General features: G+C 40.0%; 1 protein-coding gene across 9 annotated transcripts in view; it reads right to left on the bottom strand.

The window, feature by feature from the left end:
- ITFG1 (integrin alpha FG-GAP repeat containing 1) overlaps positions 1 to 22,093 on the bottom strand; it is a 218,268-nt gene that overhangs the window by 39,842 nt on the left and 156,333 nt on the right. For 8 of the 9 annotated variants that reach the window (XR_013347660.1, XR_013347662.1, XR_013347658.1 and 5 more), the window contains exons 13-14: positions 21,657 to 21,700; positions 14,204 to 14,282 (exon numbers count right to left, since the gene is read on the bottom strand). Coding sequence is in view for 2 of the 9 variants with exons in the window: in XM_077831060.1 (XP_077687186.1) it covers positions 14,204 to 14,282; positions 21,657 to 21,700 (123 nt within the window). In the remaining 7 variants the exon portion in view is untranslated. Of the gene's footprint in view, positions 1 to 7,124; positions 8,051 to 14,203; positions 14,283 to 21,656; positions 21,701 to 22,093 lie in introns of those variants that run through there. The other variant, XM_077831061.1, reaches the window with a different exon arrangement.

Here is a 22,093-nt window from a genome sequence, read left to right as displayed (position 1 = left end):
CTTTTTACATTATTAAAAAAAAAAAAAAAATACAGTCCTGAAATGGGCTGGAGGAACCCTGTTATGAGTTGAGTTAAAATGTCATTAAAACTGATGTGAGAATGCACCCTTCATTTAAGATAGATGTAAAAGATGGCTAAGGGGCCACATCTAAAACAAGGCCTATTAAAATCTACCCAGAAACAAGCACCATGTGGGTTGGAGGTTCCACTGGGTATTGTGACCACATGTGGGTGTGCGAGAGAACACACAGAAACTGAGAACAGACAAGAACAGAGAGGGCGGGTGCAACAAACCTCATTGCCAACTGTGTCCGCATATCTATTCAAGGGACACCATCACAGGACCTAACCGCATCAGCCACACCATCAGGGGCTTATTCACCTGCACATCTACCAATGTGATATATGCCATCATGTGCCAGCAATGCCCCTCTGCCATGTACATTGGCCAAACCGGACAATCTCATCACAAAAGAATAAATAGACACAAATCAGACATCAAGGATTATAACATTCAAAAACCAGTAGGAGAGCACTTCAAGCTCCCTGGACACTCAACAACAGACTTAAAAGTGGCCATTCTTCAACAAAAAAAAACTTCAAAAACAGACTCCAACGAGAAACTGCAGAACTGATATTAATTTGCAAACCTGACACCATCAAATTAGACCTGAATAAAGACTGGGAGTGGCTGGGTCACTACAAAAAATAATTTTCCCTCTGTTGATATTCACCCCTTCTTGTCAACTGTTGGGAATGGGCCACATCCACCCTGATTGAATTGGCCTCGTTAGCACTGACCCCCCATTTGGTAAGGCAACTCCCATCTTTTCATGTGCTGTATATTTATACCTGCCTACTGTATTTTTCACTCTATGCATCTGATGAAGTGGATTATAGCCCATGAAAGCTTATGCCCAAATAAATTTGTTAGTCTCTAAGGTGCCACAAGGACTCCTAGTTGTTTTTGCTGATACAGACTAACACGGCTACCCCTCTGAAATTAGTTATGCATGTTTCCAGTAGTCTGACACCTCGTATCCAAGAAAAGTTTAGACTAGAATTTCAACATCTTATGCTATTTAATGGATAGTGCGAGTATAGAATGAGGGAGGTATTTGTATTATTATTTTTCTGTTTGTATGGATATAGAGTATACAAGAGGTTCCAAATTAACAATCCTGGAGACCTCCAGAAGGGGCTTAGCACAGGCCGTAATAATGAAAGTTTCTTCAAACTACCATCCTGATTTGCCTCAATCCCTGAACTGGAAGGATCACTATGGGATGACAGGGTAATTTGGTTGCCATGAACCACTCAGTTCTCAGCCTCTCTACTAAGGCTACCATTCTAAGGGTGTAATTTTGTGTGTGTGTGTGAGAGAGGAGGTCATATTTCAATTGGAAAATTAACAAAGGAGTTATTTGCTCATGATGACTTGTACCAGCTCTTTTTAGAGTCTACTTAGATAATGGATCATTTTTAGATAGGAACTACTGGATTTACTCACCTTCTAACTATACAAAATGAGTAACAGTGATACAGTTCTTCTCAAACACTTTATGCCAAGTTACATCTAGAGCAAGATGATGCTAATTTTATAAATTCCAGGAATTGGTTTTTATTACAGAAACATGATTAGACTAATTCTTATGACACCCACAGCCTCCCTATGGTATTACCTCCAAACAGACCTTTAATCATATTTTTAAAGCTAGTATTTTCAATTCATCAATACTTATATTCCAGGACTTCAATTTTGGTTAAACAGATTTGTGGCTTCATGTCATTACTGATCAGGAGATGCAGGCCAATGAGACACAGGGATGGATTTAAAACAGCAGGTCCCACTTCATTAACTTTAACAGGGGTGAAGGAGGCTATCCATATCCCCCTTCAAAATACAGGCATTTTATTGGGTCCAATGCAGAGTTAAATGGCCCCAGGCCTTTTAAATCTGGATTGGAACCCTTCAGACTAACCCTTTAAACTCAGCCACTTCTGAATCTTTTTGCCACTTCCCCCTCAATGGGGAATGAGAGACCTCAGCGTGGGAAAACTAAGGTTTCCCCTTCTCCCTACAAGGTAATACGAACACCAGCTGTATCGTGGGTCTCCATTCATGTTTACCCTGAGAGCTGGGCTTTTTAAACTTCTATCCACACTGGCCACAAGCCGAGATGAATTAAACATTTCCATGGTAAATGACTTTTTGTTTCAGTTTTCACCAAAAAGTTTAGTAGCAACTAGACATCTAACTTAATAAATGCCAGTGAATGTCAGGTAGGATCAGATGCTAAAATAGGGAAAGAACAGGTTAAAAATTACTTATACAAGTTAGATGTCTTCAAGTTATCAGGGCCTGATGAAATACATCCTAGAATACTCAAGAAGCTGACTGAGGAGATATCTGAACCATTAGTGATTATCTTTGAGAAGTCATGGAAGATGAGTGAGATTCCAGAGGACTGGAAAAGGGCAAATATAGTGCCAATCTATAAGAAGGGGAAGAAAGACAACCCAGGGAAATACAGACCATTGAGCTTAACTTCAGTACCCAGAAAGATAATGGAGCAAATAATTAAGCAATCAGTTTTTAGACACCTAGAAGATAATAAGGTGATAAGTAATAGTTAGCACTGATTTGTCAAGAACAAATTGTGTCAAACCAACCTAATAGCTTTCTTTGATATAGTAACAAGTCTTGTGGATGGGGGGAAGTGGTGGATGTGGTATATCTTGACTTTAGTACAGAGAGTACACTTATAAAGTTTACGGACAATACCAAGCAGGGAGGGATTTCTAGTGTTTTGGAGGATAGGATTAAAATTCAAAATTATCGGGACAAACTGGAGAAATGGTCTGAAGTAAATAGGATGAAATTCAATAAGGACAAATGCAAAGTACTCTATTTAGGGTGGAACAATCAGTTGCACTCATACAAAATGGGAAATGATTGCCTAGGAAAGTGTACTGCAGAATGGGATCTGGGGGTCATAGTAGACGACAAGCTAAATGAGAATCAACAGTGTAACACTGTTGCAGAAAAGGCAAATATTCTGGAATGTATTAGCAGAAATGTTGTAAGCAAGACAAGAAGTAATTCTTCCATTCTACTCCATGCTGATTAGGCCTCAGCTGGAGTATTGTGTCCAGTTCTAGGCACCATATTTCAGGAAAGATGTAGACAAATTGGAGAAAGTCCAGAGAAAAGCAACAAAAATGATTAAAGGTCTAGAAAACTTGACCTATGAGGGAAGACTGAAAAAAATTGTGTTTGTTTCGTCTGGAAAAGAGAAGAGAGAGAGACATGATAAGAGTTTTAAAGTACATAAAAGATTGTTACAAGAAGCAGGGACAAAAATTGTTCTCCTTAACCTCTGAGGATAGGACAAGAAGCAACTGGCTTAAATTGCAGCAAGAGCGATTTAGGTTGGATGTTAGGAAAAACTTCCTGTCAGGATGGTTAAGGTGGAATAAATTGCCTAGGGAGGTTATGGAATCTCCATCACTGGAGATTTTTAAGAGCAGGTTACCAAACACCTGTCAGGGATGGTCTAGATAATACTTAGTCCTTCCATGAGTGTAGGGGACTGGACTAGAAGTCCTCTCAAGATCCCTTCCAGTCCTAAAATTTTAAGATTTTACTTCCTAATATTAAATTTCTATCTATTCCTTTTAACCTAAAAATTGGGCCTCCAGGATGTGGTGAGGAAAGCAAAATCCTCCCCTAGACATCCTGTCCATTTGGCACAGAGGCAAAAATTCCTTCCTGATCCCTAAACAGGTGATCTGTTCAGACCCATAGCATCCTGAAACGGAGGCTGGCAATACCTCAAATATAGGACAGGAAGGGCATAGTAACGGTAGCATTAAAATAACTGCTGGACATGCAGGAAGGCTTTAAATACAAAGGAGACTGTGAATGAGTGGTCAGAAAGTCAACTGTCTCATCTGCCACCAGCACATTCCTTATATGTATTCTGAGCCAGGAAGAGAAGAAATGTTGAAGTGAGACTAAGCATGTGGGCTCCTCCTTCCTATAGGACCCAACGGGTTGGCCCCCTGCTGGTCTGACCTGTGCCCACTGAGACTAGGGGGCCCTCAGACATTTGCAGTTGTCTTTGTACTTCACATTGCCATAACTCATCATCTGCAAAGAGCTGCTATACATGGAACATAATATTTATTTCAGATAATCAAATCACTGTATGGAAAGCATCTGATGAAGTGAGCTGTAGCTCACGAAAGCTTATGCTCAAATAAATTGGTTAGTCTCTAAGGTGCCAGAAATACTCCTTTTCAAATCACTGTAGTGTATACCAGGGGTGAAAGTAAGGTGGTACGGGCCAGTACAGCATACCGGTAAAAAGTGGCTGGCTGTACTGGGCCCTACTGCTTTACTTGAAAGCGCTGCCGGGGCAAAGGACCACAAAGGACCCTGCTTAAAGCACTGCTGCAGCAGCGCTTTATTGTCGCTTCCCCTTTTGCCCCCCCCCAGGCTGCCAACTGGGGGGGCATAAAAGCTATTTGTAAGTAATGTGGGTTTAAAAAAAAAGGGGGAAGATTCAGAAGACTGCCAACTGGGGAGTTGCAAAAGGAGTACGCAAAAGCTTTTATGGATTAAATTGTGCCTACCTCTGCACAAGTGCATATATATATTTGAGAACACAAGGAGACTGCCTCACTTGCATGAGTGTGGGCCGTGCAAAATTCTGCTCTTTGTGCTCCTGCTAAGCAACAGCTGGGGGAGTCTAAAAAACACAGTGGCACCAGACTCAAAGCAGGGAGAGGACTATCATCCCTCCCCTCTTACTCCACAGCAGCAGGGTATACTGGAACTACTCAGATCCATACTCCCCAAGTGTTCTCAGAGTCACTAAGCTTGTCTAGGACACAGTGTTTCTGGGAGAATGTGCTTCATACATCTTGCAGCCCATCATACATCCACCAATGTGAACAACAGTTTGGAACCAGAATCTTGCCGTAAAATAAAAACGAAACAACTCAATTAAAATAAAAAAGTTGGGAAACGCAAGCATTAAGATTCCTATGTCTCTTCAACTACATTGCACTTGTTTAGTAATTTGTATTCCTGCTTTTCTTGTTAAATATGCCAGAGTTTAAGGCCAGAAGGGAATATCAGATCATCTTATATGTCTTAATACGTTTTTATTTATGATGTTAATTTACAGACTCGCTTGCAAATTAACCAAGTAGCAGTCCCTGTGCCTGTCATTCCTGAAAGAGAGAATGTGCACTGTGAGGTCAAATAGTAAGATTTTTAGCAGATGCCTACTAAGCATGCACAAATATTTTTTCACTTTATTATTGTCCAACCAATTTGTTTCAAATGGGATTCTAAAGTTCTTAATTTTTTAAAGCAAAGACATTCACTTAAAATAAATCCTCTTCTTGTAAGCTTAGTCCTAAAATGAGAGCAAACCAGTGTCAAAAGAAAATGGAAAACCTCAGACAACATGGCTTTTATGAAACAAATGGAATCTCAGCCAATTGTCTTTAAAGAATATATGTCACAATTTCTGCTTTTAACTATGCTATTTTGTGGATCATAAAGCATCTTTTAGCAAGGACTTTACAAATAGAAACTAACAACTTATTTTTGCAAGCTGGTTGTTCTTTTCTCAGATATGAAAAATCACAATATGAAATAGCGCAGTAGAATCCATTCTGCAAGTAACATTTCATGAAGTAAATGTTTATCAGTTTGTCTATAGTCTCCATTTTCTTCACTATTCTTAAAAACAAAGATTCATCTAAAATATTTTAGTATTTTGAACCCATTTAATAGGATAATAGGCTATGCTAGATGGATAGATCATTTAAGATTCTTCGCACAGCCCCTCCAAAGCAATATCCTTCCTTTCATATCATTCTACTTGATAGTTTAGTACCATCAACTAGTGCTCACAAATACTACTTTATTGCTTGAGTTGCTTTTTGATTGGCTGTTACATTAAGATTCCAATTGACTATGTCTTCTAAGATAATAAGAATCTGCACATCAGTAACTCCGTTCAGAGGACCATTTGCTGTATTGTACAAGTCAGGCAGATATTTCCTGAAAATATCTTATAACAAAGTTTAGTTATAGTTTTATGGCTACATAATTGCTTCAGAAAATAAGGCTGTGGAATGTACACACAAAAACTATATAGCCTCAAAAATCTATTAAAGTTGGAGAAACTCATCAAAACCAACGTTATGAATTATCATATGGGATCACCATAATGGCCACCATGCACTTTTAATACAGTTCTGTTGTTCCTTAACGCTACCACCCAGAAGAGGATTTATCATGATTTGGTGAAGTTTCACAACAAGTGAAGGTTTGTGTATATTGCAATACAGCAGTATCTGTAGACACAGGGAAGTACTGATGTCATTGTACAAGGCACTGGTAAGACCTTATTTGGACTGTGTACAATTCTAGTCACCCATATTCAAGACTGATGAATTCAAACTGGAACAGGTCCAGAGAAGAGGTACTTGATCAAGGGAACGGAGAGCTTATCTTGTGAGGAGACTAAAAGAACTTAGCTTGTTTAGCCAAGCAAAACAAAGGCTGAGAGGGGATATGCTTACCCTCTACAAATATATCAGGGACAGTGAAGAGCTATTTAAGCTAAAGAAGAATATTGACACAAGAACAAATGTGCATAAACTGGCCATGAAATTGGGCTGGGAATTAGAAGGTTTCCAATCACCAGAGGAGTGAGGTTCTGGAATAGCTTCCCAATGGGAACTGTGGGGGAAAATAACCTAATTAATTTTAAGGTAGAGCTTGATAAATTTATGAGTGGGATTGTATGAAGGTTGTCTGAAGTGATGAAGTATGGGTTTGGTGGCCTTGGGAGCTTTCAGTTAATATTTTATAGTTCCTAAAATCTGATGCTTCAGGACTTCAACCAGTCAACTATATGGATAAGGAAGGGGATTCCCCCCCCTCCGATGTATTATGTTTTTGTCTCCTTCTTCTGAAGGATCAGATATAGCCATGGCTGGAGATGGGCCACTGCTATGGGGTGGTAGCGAGAATTTAATTTTTTTTCTTGAAAACTCAAAATTTTTTGCCTGAAAAATCAAAGTGAAATATTTAGTTTCACATCAGATTGACTCAAACTGAAATATTTGGGTTTGTTGAACCAAATGAAAATGCAGAAAACCAGTAGAGCCCTTGAGTATCTGAACTCCTGCAATACTGCATGGGTTTGAAGAGTGGGGCCCAGTTTCCTTGTTGATACTGAGGGTATAATGCAGCTCTGGTGAGTCCATTCTAGTCGAAGTAGATGGTACTGATGAGGGTGCCTTGGGGGGGGTGCCAAGGATCTATAAGAAGCATGGTATCTTCCCAGTACCAAGGTCATCTTAGTGGCCAACTTAGATGTAGACTGTATAGAAGTAGTTGTGGGAACTGTCCTCTTAGAGAAGGAATTATTCGATGCTGTAGTGTCCTGCTTGTGTGGCACCGAAGGATTCAGTATTGTGGCATGCTTGCTGCCTTTTTTCTCTGTTGAGCACAGAGCCCAGGCACAGGATCAGTACCGAGAGTGTCTGGAACCTTAGATGTACTCACTGTGGGATGTGAGGTTTCCGCTGCAGTCTTGTTCCATGGGGACCAGTCTTTTTGAGGTGGACTCTTTCTGTGGAGAATGACTGTTTGCTAGAGGCCTTGTCCATATATTTACTTTGCGTAGACCCAGGTGAACATGCTGAAGTTGGAGGGGCACAGTGTTCAGTCAGCGAGCAACATCCGGAGGTGTCTCCTGGCCTGGATCTGAGGCCATTTGGAGGGAATGCTGCATCATTAAGAGTCACGTTTTAGCTCCTAATTTTTTCTTGCCCTGCCCTTAATAGCAGAGCAGATATAGAACTTTTGTGGGATATGAGACTCTCCCAAGCAGTGGATACATCAGGAATGCCTGTTGCTGACTGGGATGGTCTCCTGGCAAGAGACGCACCACTTGGAGCCTGAAGAGCCTGGCATACCCAGGGGAAATAGAATCTAACAGGAGAAGGTTCCCCTCCTGAAAAAGTAAATAAAAAGTAAAGAAAATTAAAGAAAAAACCAAACTAAAGAAGCGTAACTATGGTAAGCGACTTCAAAAAGTAAGGGACACTAATGGTCCATCTCAGGCTGAAGTGGTTAAGGAGAATCTGGCGGCAGTTCACCTGAGCAGCCCTATATAGCCTTGGAGCAGGGCTCAACGAAGAGTAGGGCACATGGCCAGACTGAATGGGCACCAATACCAAAAATCTCTAATTAAAGGTGCAAAGGGTGTGGGCACACCTGAAGTGGAGCACCCATAGGGACAATACTTGAAGAAGAACTAGGAATGTTTTTGCAATCCTTTAATGAAAAAAGTTTCAATTTATTAAACCAACATAGTTAAAAAAAATACATACTGGATGACAATCTGCATGACAAGTTTGAGTCTGCTGTAATTTTAAATAGTTAAATATTATACCCTAAATATGGGACATTTATCATAATGCTGTTTAAATATATATACTTTGCCAGTTGTTCCACAGTAATATATACATTTATAGTATTATCACACTTGCAATGTTAGATTTGTTAACCTGAGTTTGTGCTGACTGTATTATTATTCACAAGCAAGAGTGAGAAAGAGCCATGATTGGATAAACAACTGACCCAAGTGAGTATAATTAAATCTAAAGAAACATTATGTTGTGGTATATTTGATTTATAGCACACCTCACCCCCCCAAAGGAGATAAAGCTGCTCAAGTTGGTGACTTTTGCTAATCTTTCCTCCCCCCCATGAAATACACAACTGTTTGCTAAAGAAAGGAGAGTTACTTATCTGCAGCCTTAGTTCTCTGAAAATAAGTAGTAATATGGTTATATATTCCTTGGTCACATGTCCTCTGGCACTTCATGAAGAAGTTGATTCATAGCTCAATAAAGTCTTTTTGCCTCAATGCACATCAAGAAGCAAATACACTCACTTCACTGCATAACTGTTAGTTTCTTTTTGACTTGGGTCCAGACCTAACCAATACAGTGACCTAACTTTAATGATGTAATCCAGGGATAATATTTTCGAAGACCTCAGTTAGGAATTAATTCTCAAAAGGAAGTGTTATAAATAGGTCCACATTTCTGGAGACTCACATAGCACAACAGACATACTGGACAACAAAAAGTATTCTATTAACAACTACAGGAGGTGCCTATTAGTAGGCTCCAGTCCTTCAGCTTTATTTCCATGTTTCTGTGTAAGAGATGGAGATACCCAAACAACAAAAAGATGAGTAAAACATATGGCCAGATGTAATTACCTTCCAAGCGGTTTTCAGAAAAGATGGAAAAAATAGATTTTTTTTTTTTTTTTTTTGCCAGAGACAGCATTCAGATTTTAAGCACACAAGACCAAACATGTTTGTTGGCAACAAAACACAACGAAAACGCCAATCATTAAAAATATCTTTCTCAACACTATCTTAACAACATATATCTTAATAACCCTAACTTTCATGTCCAATACTTGCTTCTCAGTCATTCAAGCACAAAAGACAAGACATCCAGACACCAACTAGACAAGATGGGAAGAATAAGGCTGTCCAGTGTGAAATAAAGTAACAGACAATGTAGCATTCAATCTCCTTCAAAACTTATGCTGAGCCAAAATGGCTTTAAAGAAGAGTAAGCAAACTCTATATTTAAGATTTACCAATGTCTTCAAGTGTGCTTGATCTGAGGTGGGCTACAACTCAGGCAGCTTTGACAAGCCTCTCAAGTTTTAAACTTGATAGAGGACAACAATTAGAGATGCAAGCTGTCAGTCAATAAGAAACTATCCGCTTAGGGTACAGTCTGATTTTAATATAGTATGTTAGTGTAAAATTAAATGAAAAAGTGTCTGAACTCATCATGGAGTTCTGAATGCTTCTAGCAGAAAATAAGAGTTCTTTTTAGATTCAGGTCATGAAGCTTGCTTTGCAGTGATGAAGATGGGAAATGAAAAACACCAGCAGAATGATTTACTAGTTAAGATGAATTCCGACTATGTATTAGGAAGGAATTTTGAATTAGCATGAAATATTACTTCATCTCATTAAAAATGTAGGCTAACATTTTCAAATTTAATTTGTCTGAAGTTAGGCACCTACATCCATATTTAAGAATGTAGGAAAACAGAAACTGCCATACTGTATCAGACCAGTGGTCCACCTAGTCCAGGATCCTGTCTAAGAGTGTTTCAGAGGAAGGTGCAAGAAATCCCACAGTGGACTACTATGGAATAACCTGCCAATAGAAGGTTTCTTCCTCTATCCATTAGTGATTGACTTGTACGCTTTAGCATGAAGATTTATATAGATCATAAAAAAACTATTTTTAAATTCTATCTATTGAAACGCTGGATGTTCTCAACCATACTAGTATCTATGTCCTTTTTAAAATTTTACTAAGCTCTTCATCACAATGAGGCAATGAGTTCCACAGGTTAATTATGTATTATCATAGAATCATAGGACTGGAAGGGACCTCGAGAGATCATCTAGTCCAGTCCCTGCACTCATGGCAGGACTAAGTATTATCTAGACCAATGGTTCTCAAACTTTTTTTTCCGCAGACCACTTGAAAATTGCTGAGGGTCTCGGAGGACCGCTTAATGATCTTTCCAAATGTTGTTTGTACCATTAGCTAAGTATTGTAAAGCGCTTTGGATAAAAGTGCTAAAAAAACCCCACACAAATAATAAACAACTTTTTTTGTTCTACAAATAAAAGCACACAACTCATATTTTAATATGAGTAGTTTCACCTTTCTAATGAGATGGATGTGCCCTCTCTCCCCCGCTGCAGAAGCCCCCGAGCTGGGGCTGGGAATGTGGGCTGTTTCTCCCTGGCAGCTGCAGCCCTGGAGCTGGGGAAAGTTGCCTCTTTCTCTGGCCACCGCAGCCCTGCACGTCCCAAATTTCCCCCACCCCCTCTTCTCACCTCACTGCCCCCTCCTGTTGGGTCGCCCTCAAAGTTATGTAAGTATGATAGAATTATAATTATGTAGTAGTAGAAATAAAGATAGACAAAAGAGTATATAGGTATTGTAAAAAGGTATGAACATCAGTTCCATGCTGTTGAATTTCACTCTGTAACAAATGCAAGGCCAAAGTGCTAATTATTTCAGGCCGGTACAGGACAAAAAGTCTGTGCTGGAAAGTGATAAGAACTTTGAGGAAACAATGCTGTTCTTTAAAACAACACCCTGATGCTCTTCCCCCTTGTCATGCCTATGTAAATCTTGGTATCCAAAGAGGGAAAAATAGATAGCGGAATAAAACTTGTTAAATGAATCAAGAGTCATAGATTGCGTTGTTAAGTAAAAGAATGAATGATGAGTGCATGGAACTGAGAGCCTGAAGCAGGGAAATAATTGGTTAGTAAATGGTGCCAGCTGAATCCTAAGAATTTCAAACTTGGTATCGATGGGCCGAAGAATATGCAAAGTGGAGACAACCAGGTGACCCCCAGAGGGTGAACCGGAATCCACCCAAAACGCATCAAGGAAGAACAAGAAGATAACACCTAGCCATCATGGAACCATCATGGATGTACCACCTGCTGATTGAGCTGATTGATGGTCATCTCAATTGTAAATTCAGCATGATGAAGCAACTTCCATAGACTTGTATTGAACCAGAGACCTACAAAAATTGGGTCCAGGGACTGTGTTCTTTGAGTCTGGTTCTACGACCACCCTCCAGGAGCATCGGATGCGCATCTGACAACAACTCGGCTCCACTCTCGTAACCAGGCCAGTGACGTGGCATGAGCAACATCTAGGCTGGTAACTATAACAACCTTTATGTAGAACCTGTGTGTGAATGTCTGTGTGTGTGAATGGATCTATATAGAAATTGCATATAGGAATATTTTGTTGTATTTACAATAAATGTGACAATTTGCCTTGTCCCTCTTACAAGATCCTGTTGATATCATTTTTATTAGTGTAAAACTCCCACCTACCCTCTATTCCCCCCAAGGCCACCACCTCACCTTACATGTGTGTCTTCTCCAGGGTCCAGGCACCTAATTAGTGGAGCCACGCCTGCGTGGCTCCATTAATTAGGTGGGAGGCCCTTCATCCTCTCATGTGCGGCCACCCAGCTACACCCCTTAGAGAGAAATATCCACGAACCACCTGAACGAGGCTCGCAGACCACAGTTTGAGAACCTCTGATCTAGACTATTCCTGAGAGGTGTTTGTCTAACCTGGTCTTAAAAATCTCCAGTGATGGAGATTCTACAATCTCCGTAGGCAATTTATTCCAGTGTTTACCCACCCTGACAGGAAGTTTTTCCTAATGTCCAACACAGCCCTCCCACTGCTTCTTGTCCTATCCTTAGAGGTTAAGAAGAACGATTCTTCTCCCTCCTTCTTGTAACAATTACAAGGAGAACAATTTTTGTCCCTGCTTCTTGTAACAATCTTTTATGTACTTTAAAACTGTTATCATGTCTCTCTGTCTTCTCTTTTCCAGACTAAACAAACACAATTTTTTTCAGTCTTCCCTCATAGGTCATGTTTTCTAGACCTTTTATCATTTTTGTTGCTCTTCTCTGGACTTTCTCCAATTTGTCCACATCTTTCCTGAAATGTGGCACCCAGAACTGGACACAATACTCTATTTGAGGTCTAATCAGCATGGAGTAGAGCAGAAGAATTACTTCTCATGTCTTGCTTACAACACTCCTGCTATTATCTCCCAGAATGATGTTAGCTTTTTTTGCAATAGTGTGATACTGTTGACTCATATTTAGGTTGTGGTCCACTATGACCCCCAGATCCCTTTCTGCAGTACTCCTTCCTAGGCAGTCATTTCCCATTTTGTATGTGTGCAACTGATTGTTCCTTCCTAAATGGAGTACTTTGCATTTGTCCTTATTAAATTTCATCCTACTTACTTCAGATCATCTCTCCAGTTTGTCCAGATCATTTTGAATTTTAATCCTTTTCTCCAAAGCACTTGCAACCCCTCCCAGTTTGGTATCGTCCGCAAACTTTATAAGTGTAAGAAAGTATTTATTTTCATCAGCTTTAAATTTGTCATCTTAGTTTTGTGTGTCTCCTTCCTCCCATACTCAATTAAAGGGTAAATAGAAGTACCCAATTTACCTTCTTTGTAACTTCCTATCATTTGTTTATACCCATATCACATCCTCTCCTCTAAAAAGTCCCTATTTAACCAATTTTTTTCATGCAGATGTTTTTGACACTCATCTCTGGACCCCTTCAATTTCTCTTATATCTTTTCTGAGTTAGGGTAACCAAAACTGAACACAGTATTCCAGGTGAGGGCATACCACTTATTTGTATAATGGCATAATAATACTTGTCATAATAATGGCCCATTCCTTATATGTCCTAATATTTTGTTTAATTTCAACTGCTACACAGTTTTTCAATGATGTGTCCATAATGACACCTATGTCTTTTTCCTGATTGGTTACAGTTATTTGGAACCTGGTAATGTGACTTAAATGAGAGATACAAGTACATGGCCCCTCAGAAAAATCAGGCCCCTTATTTAGGTGGCTAGATATGGATTTACATGGTTAACTTTAGGCATCCAATTTTGCAAATTTGATCTTAGCAGACAGTACATGAATCACCAGTACTAAAAAACTCAACAATCCTACAACATGCATTGAACAATACCAGAAAAAAATCTACATTGTGTTTGTTAAATGAATTATCATACATGTAAAAGGGAATCAAAATGATTTTATTTAGTGAGTAGCATGTGCATTGTATTCCACAAAAATAAAGATTCTGACTGAAAGTTTCTAGCCCATCACTACCCCCGATCTTTTACAGCTTCAGTTCATGAAAGACTGAAATTATACCTAACAAACTTTTCATGACGCTGCCCAGTGCTCAGATTATGACAGAAAGTGGAAGCTATTCAAACTCTGTTTGCAAAGGACAAATGAAAGGAAGTAATTACAGTGGTCACAATAAATATGTAAGATGAAAACTGAATGGAAAACGTACTGTGTTTGTGCCTGGTATACTGGAAGAACTGTTCAGGAACAAACGGACCCATTTAATCTTTTAGTAGATTTTTTGTAACCTCCTGTATGTTGCTGATGATTACGTGCAGAAAGATCATAATTACATATACAGTATTAAGAAATAAATACTGGTCCTACCTGAACCATTTTTCAGATACCCATTTGCATCTACAGTTGTGTACATGATATAAGGTCCAGGCTGATTCACACCAAAGGGCTGCAACACAAAGATGAAATTAAGCATCCAAACTTTGATTCAATTTTTTTCAAGTTTAGGAATTAGCACAGCTAAAATAACAAAATAAAACTAAAGGCGAATTTCTGTGGCTTCATGGTTAAGATCACACCTTAGATGTGGATATCTCTTCAAATGTTTTACTATATCAGAGTAGAATTCATTTTCAAAATATGATAATCATTTTGCTATATATAAGTAATGATACTCCTTTCAGTTAATTCCTAAACACACTTTTCTAAAAGCTTTATTGTAAAAATACTTTTATTATACATGATCAAAAATGATAATATATAAAAGTGTTCACTCTATCAAGTGCTCATTCCATCATAGTATCTTTAGTTGTGGTTGATTTGACTAAATGCAGTCAAATGAAACAATGAATCCAGTCAGTTTCATGTAAAAGCCAAGTCTGGAACATTCTGCATCATTTTCAGATGCTTTTAGTCAACGATGCAGAAAACAGTATTTCCAGTACTGATGCTGTTTCATCAACTACTGCAAGTGTAAAGGGAATGACTGACTGCAACCTGACAGTTTGATGGAACTGTAGAAACTAGTGTCAGAACTTAAATGAGCTGATTATCTAGGGTTTAAAGTCACAGACTGTACAATCTTATTAGAATCTATCTTAAATTCTTTCCCCAAAATGAAACCAAACAACTTGACCTTTTTCTTGTAAAGGACATAATTTTGAGCTACTTGGCCATTAGCCAAAGTAACATGCTAGCAATCACTATATAAGGTCTTTTCACAGTTTCAGTGTTAAGTATGGTTGCCCTGACAGCCATAACTTATCGGGACTAAAATCATACATATATACTTTATATAACAAAACCTTATAAATTATTCAAATTATTTGACAATTTGAATACCTTCTCAGTGAGACATATTATGAAGTGGTGAGTGTCAATCCATAAGTAAGGCTGCAACTGAATTCTATTGTAATCTGATTTTGTGTAGTCCTGACCCGCTAAAATCCACAAACAAAGGAATACAGGCTTCAAAATTGATATGTCACATCTGGGGCTGAGGTTTAATTTTTTTTTTTTCAAATTGGAAGTAAATTCAAGAAGATATTACTGAATGATGACATCTCAGGAATCGAGGTATTTACCAGAGTTCAAAAATTCCATTTTTTTCTGCCATTTTGTAGGGAAAAAAAAGGAATAAAACTTAAGTTTACTGTAGATCTCTGGTTGAACTCCTGAGCAAAGGACTCACAATTAGTTTGATTAAACTCTAATTTTAAAATATTTTAAATGGTAATATCAGAATGGCACATTGGCTCCGACAAGCTAAAAGTAGGTCTGATGACTGCTGGAAAAAGACTTATACTGTAACTATTGCTCTTCAAGATGTGGGTGCAGACCTGTAATTCCACTCAGGTGTGCGCACACAGTGCACTGAAACCGGAAGATTTTGCCTAGCAGTAGTCATATAGGTAGTGCTCACACCATTTGACTCTAGTCTCTCCCCACACAATTTAAGGGCAGCACTGCCCTGATCCCCCTGAGTTCTTTCACTCCGAATGTCAAGAGTAGAGACTGATGTGGAGAGGATGGAAGATCACAGAATACATGTCTGCACCCACATCTCAAAGAACAATTTACAATACAGGCACGTAACAGTCTTTTCTTCTTCAAGTGGTTGTAGACGTGTATTCCACCTAGTGATCCATAAGCAAGCACTCACAGGAAGTGTGGTTCAGAGTCTACTTAAAGAATGATTGCAGGACTGCCTTCCTGAAGTTTACATCTGACCTAAATGCAATCTTAATCACACAGTGTCTGATAAAAGTATGCGTAGAAGACCAGGTAGCAGCCCTGAAATTGTCCACTGAGGAATGCTATATATGTAGGTTCGGCACTCATTGAATGACCCTGCAATCTATGCGGAGGTGTGGTCTGAGCTATTTCATATGCTGATTATATGTAGGAAGTTATCCACCTGGAGACTGTTTACCCAGAGACTGCCTGACCCTTCATTTGATCTGCATAGGAGACAAACAGAAGAGGTGATGCCCAAAAAGGCTTAATTCTCTCTAGGTAAAATGCCAAACATCATCTTGAATTGAACATGTGAAGTCATTGTTCATCTGCACTGCAGTGTGGTTTAGGAAAGAACACCAGTAAATAAATCAATTGGTTAAGATGAAGCTGTGAAACCACTTTTTGACAATTTTGCATACAGCAGTAGGGCCACTTTGTCCTTGAAAAACTGGTTCTACAGGGACTCTGGCATTAAGACTTGTACCTTGCATGTGCTCCTTGCATATATTATGGCCACAAGGAAGGGAATCTTCTGGCACAGAAGTGACAGAGAACAGGTTGCCAGGGGCTTGAACTGAGGTCTTACAAGGGCAACCAGGACAGTATTAATGTCCCACAAGGGAACCAGTTCTTTCTCAGGCAAATGGAGACTAGTGACTCTCATGAGAAATCTTACTACCCCGGGGTTTGAGAAACTTGACTTCCCTTGGATAGGTAGATGAAAGGCTGAGATCACTGCTAAGTGAACCCTCAATGAGCTGATTGAGAGACTGGAAGACTAAAGGTGTACTAAGTACTACAAATGTTCTGAATGCAGGCCAGCATCAGCTGAATCTTCTGAGCAAACGACCAAACTGAAAATTGCTTTCACTTGGCAAAAAAAAGTCATCCTAGTAGATGGCTTCCTGCTGCTAAGCCACAACTGTTGAACAGCTTCCAAACATTGTTCCTTCTCCTCAAATAGCCATGCAGCATCCACATCATGAGATGTACAGTGTTCAGTGCTTGATGCAAAACTCGACAGTGGTGCTGAGTCAGTAGATCGAAATGAAGAGGAAGAAATATGAGAGGATGAATCAACAGATAGAAGGTCGGAGAACCAACACTGCCTCGGCCAAGCTGGAGCAATTAGAATCAGTTTGGCCTGATCCAACTTCAGCTTAAGAATGACCTGGGATGACTGGAATCAGGAGGAAGGCATACCTCAGAGTCTATCCCCAACTGAGTTGGAAGGCATTGGTTAGGGACCCTGGGCTGAGACTTGCTCGAGAGCAAAACTGATAACACTTCTTGTCTCTCATTGCAAACAGGCTGATAATCAGAATGCCCCACTCTGCAAAGACTGATCTCAGCACACTGATCTTCCGAGACCACTAGTAATCCAAGGAGAAATTCCTGTTGAGATGATCTGCCAGTTGTTTCTGGATCCCTGGTAAGTGAGTGGCTGTGGGAATTATGATCTCCTTGATACAGAGCTTCCAGAATTTCATTGCCTCTTGACATAGCTGGTGGAGAGCACTCCATGTTGATATTGAGGGAAACGTCTAGTTCCGACCACAAAACCTGCACCTTCAATGTCCCCAAATGCACTCCCCAACCTATTGAGGAGGCATTGATGACTGTCGTCCTGGTTGGAGGAAGACAAATAAATGGAACACCTTGGCATACAATGCCCTTAACTGTCCACCACTACAGAGAATACAGGATTGACTGAGGCACTCTGTTGTGCCTGTCTAATTATTGACAACTCAGGTGACAGAACAACCTTAACCATGGTTAAAGAGGATGAGGGCACAGTCTTTGCATGCAGCCATATGGCCTAGTACACTTAGGAAGACACAGACTGTAGTTGACAGTTGAGACTGCAATTGAGGAATTGTTAGAAACTGTTCATTCAGCAGAAACGCTCTCAAACTTGTAGAATCTAGTAGGGCCCCAATGAACTCAATTTTTTGAGTTGGTATTAATGTCAACTTCCCTTTGTTCAAGATGAGACCCAGACGATCGAAGAGACATAATGTGAACTGAACATGAGAGGATTTGCTCCGAGGACGAGCCTCTCACTAACCAATTGTCCAACTATGGGAAGATATTAATTCCTTTCTGAGGTAAGCTGTCACTACAACCATGCATTTGGTAAAAATGTGAGAAGCTGAGGACAGGCCAAAGGGAAGTACAGCGCACTGACAGTGGTGACCTCCCACAACAAAAGGGTATAAATACCACCCCCATCTTCTAGTCAGCAGGAAAGGCAATGCAGAGATCTTGTCTTAATGTCACCCCAACTTCTTCCTGTCCATCCCTGTAAACTTTCCCCCTTCTCCCCATCTGCTGTAAGGGAGCCTTTAAAGGGGCAATGCCCCTTTTCTTCCAGCTAGCTGGACAAAGACCCAATCGTATCAAGGTTGCAGTGGGCACATTTATGTAACTATTTTATGCATTCATACGATAGCATTGGTAGCAGACTCACAGTTAAGGTTTTGTTCAGTTTTTCAGACAAAGGGGGATTTACATCCCTTTTGACAGGCATGAAAATTATTGTTGTTAATAACCAAAAAGATATTATACTCTCTTAGGGTGAATAATTAATTTCCTGAAAAGTTACAAGTGCAATCAAGCAACATACTAGGAATTCAAAGGAACTGAAAATTACTTCCTTCTGAAAATTCACAGCCAGTGTGTAATGCTTTCTCAGATTTCTCTAATGTCAAAGCTTTGTCTGAAACTGTATGTGCAAACAGTAGCTTAAAAATTATTAGCATTATTCATTACTATTGTTTTATTTACTCAATAAATGCTACTTGATAAAAGTTTGTCAAATGCCAATGTGTAAAATTTTAAAATTTGATGTTTAATGTTCTCTTCTGCGGGAGAAAAAAAGGTGCTAAAATAATAAAGTAATTATAGAAAACTGAAAGGGATTTGTGGATCATTGTACGATGAATGGTAACAAATGAGTTTGGAGGAGGAATGGGAAAGACTGTTGAATTATCCATCGTATTTGCGTACACAGGAAAGGAATTGGAGAAATGGTGTTTAAGAGAGACAGATGAGAAGGTCTGGTTTTTACTATGTTGAGTTTAAGCTGATGCATTAACATTCAGCAACAGGTCTCTCAGAAAGACAGCTGCAGATGTAAGACTGAACAGAAAGGGAGAAGACAGAGGGAAATTTGGCAGTGATCTACATAAGTAGCGACATAAGTAAGGCCCTACCAAATTCACGGTCCATTTTGGTGAATTTCACGGCCACAGGAATTTTATGATTTCAGCTATTTAAATCTGAAATTTCACAGTGTTGCAATTGTAGGGGTCCTGACCCAAAAAGGAGTTGTGCGTGTGTGTGTGTGTGTGTGTGTGGTCGCAAGGTAATTGTAGGGGGTGTTGCGGTACTGCTACCCTTACTTCAGCACTGCTGCTGGTGCGCTGCTGCCTTCAGAGCTGGGCAGCTGGAAAGTGGCAGCTGCTGGCCGGGAGCCCAGCTCTGAAAGCAGAGCCACCGCCAGCAGTAGCACAGAAGTAAGGCTGGGCATGGTATGGTGTTGCCACCCTTATTTCTGCACTGCTGCCTGAGGGCCCAGCTCTGCAGCCAGCAGCTGCCACTCTCCGGCTGCCCAGCTCTGAAGGCAGCAGCACAGGAACAAGGGTGGCATGTTATGGTATTGCCATCCTTACTTCAGCACTGCTGCTGCTGGTTGTGCTGCCTTCAGAGGCGGGCACCTGGCCAACAGCCGCCACTCTCCGGCCGCCCAGCTCTGAAGGCAGCACAGAAGTAAGGGTGGTAATACTTCAATGCCTCTAAAATAACCTTGTGACCCCCCTGCAACTCCTTTTTGGGTCAGGACCCCCAGTTTGAGAAATATTGGTCTCCTCTGAAATCCATATAGTATAGGGTAAAAGCACACAAAAGACCAGACTTCATGGCGGGAGACCAGATTTCACGGTCCATGACACGTTTTTCATGGCCGCGAATTTGGTAGGGCCCTAGACATAAGTTGCATAGACGTAACAGTGCTGTAGACAAGCCCAGATACAGTAGCTGAAGTCATGAGAACAAGGCAAAGAAGAAGAAGGCAGTGACCAAAAACACTTATAGGAGGGACACTTATGAACAGTATGGGTGTGAGGAGAGCTGAAAGTACAAAGTGAGTTTCATGCTGATATTGTCATAAAAAGTTACTTATACTGTAGCAAACAGCTCCTAATACTTTTTTGTAGGGGAATTATATTTACATTCAGTGTTATTTAAGTGGCTGCGATGGGGTGTCTACCCCACACAAGCTCTGCAGAGATAAATTAGGCCCATTAACCTTAGGCTGCACCTGGAGGAAACCTAGGAAGTGCTAGGGCCTAACTACAGATCAAGTCCAGCTAGAGGGGAGGAGCTGGACAGTATCTAAAAGAGAGGAAATTGGCAGGTCGGGGGAAGAAACCTGCAGAGGCACTCCCTGATACACAGGGGAAGAGCACAAAGCTGCAAGGACAGAGTAGGAAGCAGTCAAGGAAAGGAGCAGAAAGGGCTGGGAGAGTAAAAGCCCAGAGCTGCTTGGCTGAAAGTCCCTGAACTAGAACGTGGTGTAGAGGATGGGCCTGGGTTCCCCTACCAGCCACTGGGGAAGTGGCACAGACCGTCCAGTGGGCAACAGACTGCCTGGGACAGTTTACTTCAAAGGACTTGTGATCCCCCAGAAGGGAGAATAACTTTAATGTGACTTAGCCAGAGGGCTAAGCTATGAAGAGGACAGTGCTGCTGCTCCTCGCGCATGAGAGGCCACGGAGTAGCTGAGGGGAATGACAAACTGCGTAACCATAGGATGGGGTGTCAGACCAGGTGGAACAGCTAATTCCCTGGCTGAGCCACAAGAAGGATACTGCTGAGCTGTGAGTAGAGCAGTCCCCGTAACAGTGGCACTGAGTAATAAACTTTCCCCAACATCTGTTTATTAATGTTCATTTCTGATGTGATTCCCTCTTTTTTATTCCCTCAGCTGACTTTTTAATATTGTGAGAATGGTTTGCTATTTCACATCACAAAATGTCTCCTAAATAAGTACATAGATTTGATTGGAAAGGTGGTTCCATATGTAGCAATTTCTTAACTCCTAAATACACTAAATACTCCTAAATACAGTATAATCAATGTCTTGTTAAAATGAAATTCTTATACATTATATAAACCTGAATTATTTTTTAAAAAAATCTGTTAATTTTACTTTCTTCAAGCTCCTTTTCCAGACCTAGTTGTACTGTGAATATGGAAAACTGCCAACTAATAATAGCTAGCTGGGTGGCTATTAGTGATTACTGATAGAAATTGTTCATTATCTTTTGTAAAAAGTCTGCAGATTTTGGATGTAATCAGTCTTGAGAACCACATGTACTTGTTAGTGTTACTCCTACTCTTCCGTTCCCATTCCCTTAGTCAGTTACACCCACTTGTTGCTCCTTGTCTTAAGTTAGACTGTAAATTCTTCCAAGCAGTGACTGTTCTTGTATGTTTGTACTGCAGTCAGGACGAAGGGGCACCATTCAGACTGCGCCCTTTAGAAATTAATTTCATTAACAATGTAAATAATTATACTTACTGTTATTTTACTAGGACAATCGTTAGAACAGAGGCCACTAAGAACTGTGGAAAAACAGAAACGGGGTTTATAGTTATTATATTGTCAAACAATTTTACATTAAGCATTACCTCTCTCTGAAATCTATTAGTGTATAGCATCAATTCAAGCCCCTCTACATAGGTATACTTAGCTTGCCTCTCTTGTAAAATAGTTAATGAAGAGAATAAACATTTAAAAAGACTATTGATCCATTTAAATTATGTCACTTTGCAGAAGTTAATAAGCTAATCACTGCTCTATCACACTTATTACACTAACCAATCAGGTAGTTGCAAAGATAGATTTGCCACTTAAGAAAAATGCAAACAAATTAAAATGTATGCTAAAAATAGTTGCATTGTATACTGTGCTCATTATCCTTCATTTCAAGTATATGACTACTCCTACAGTTTACT

Source organism: Eretmochelys imbricata, chromosome 12 (genome assembly GCF_965152235.1).
Source record: "Eretmochelys imbricata isolate rEreImb1 chromosome 12, rEreImb1.hap1, whole genome shotgun sequence".
Lineage (NCBI taxonomy): Eukaryota > Metazoa > Chordata > Testudines > Cheloniidae > Eretmochelys > Eretmochelys imbricata.
The sequence above is the reverse complement of the archived record's forward strand: the minus strand, read 5'-3'. Positions and strand labels throughout refer to the sequence as shown.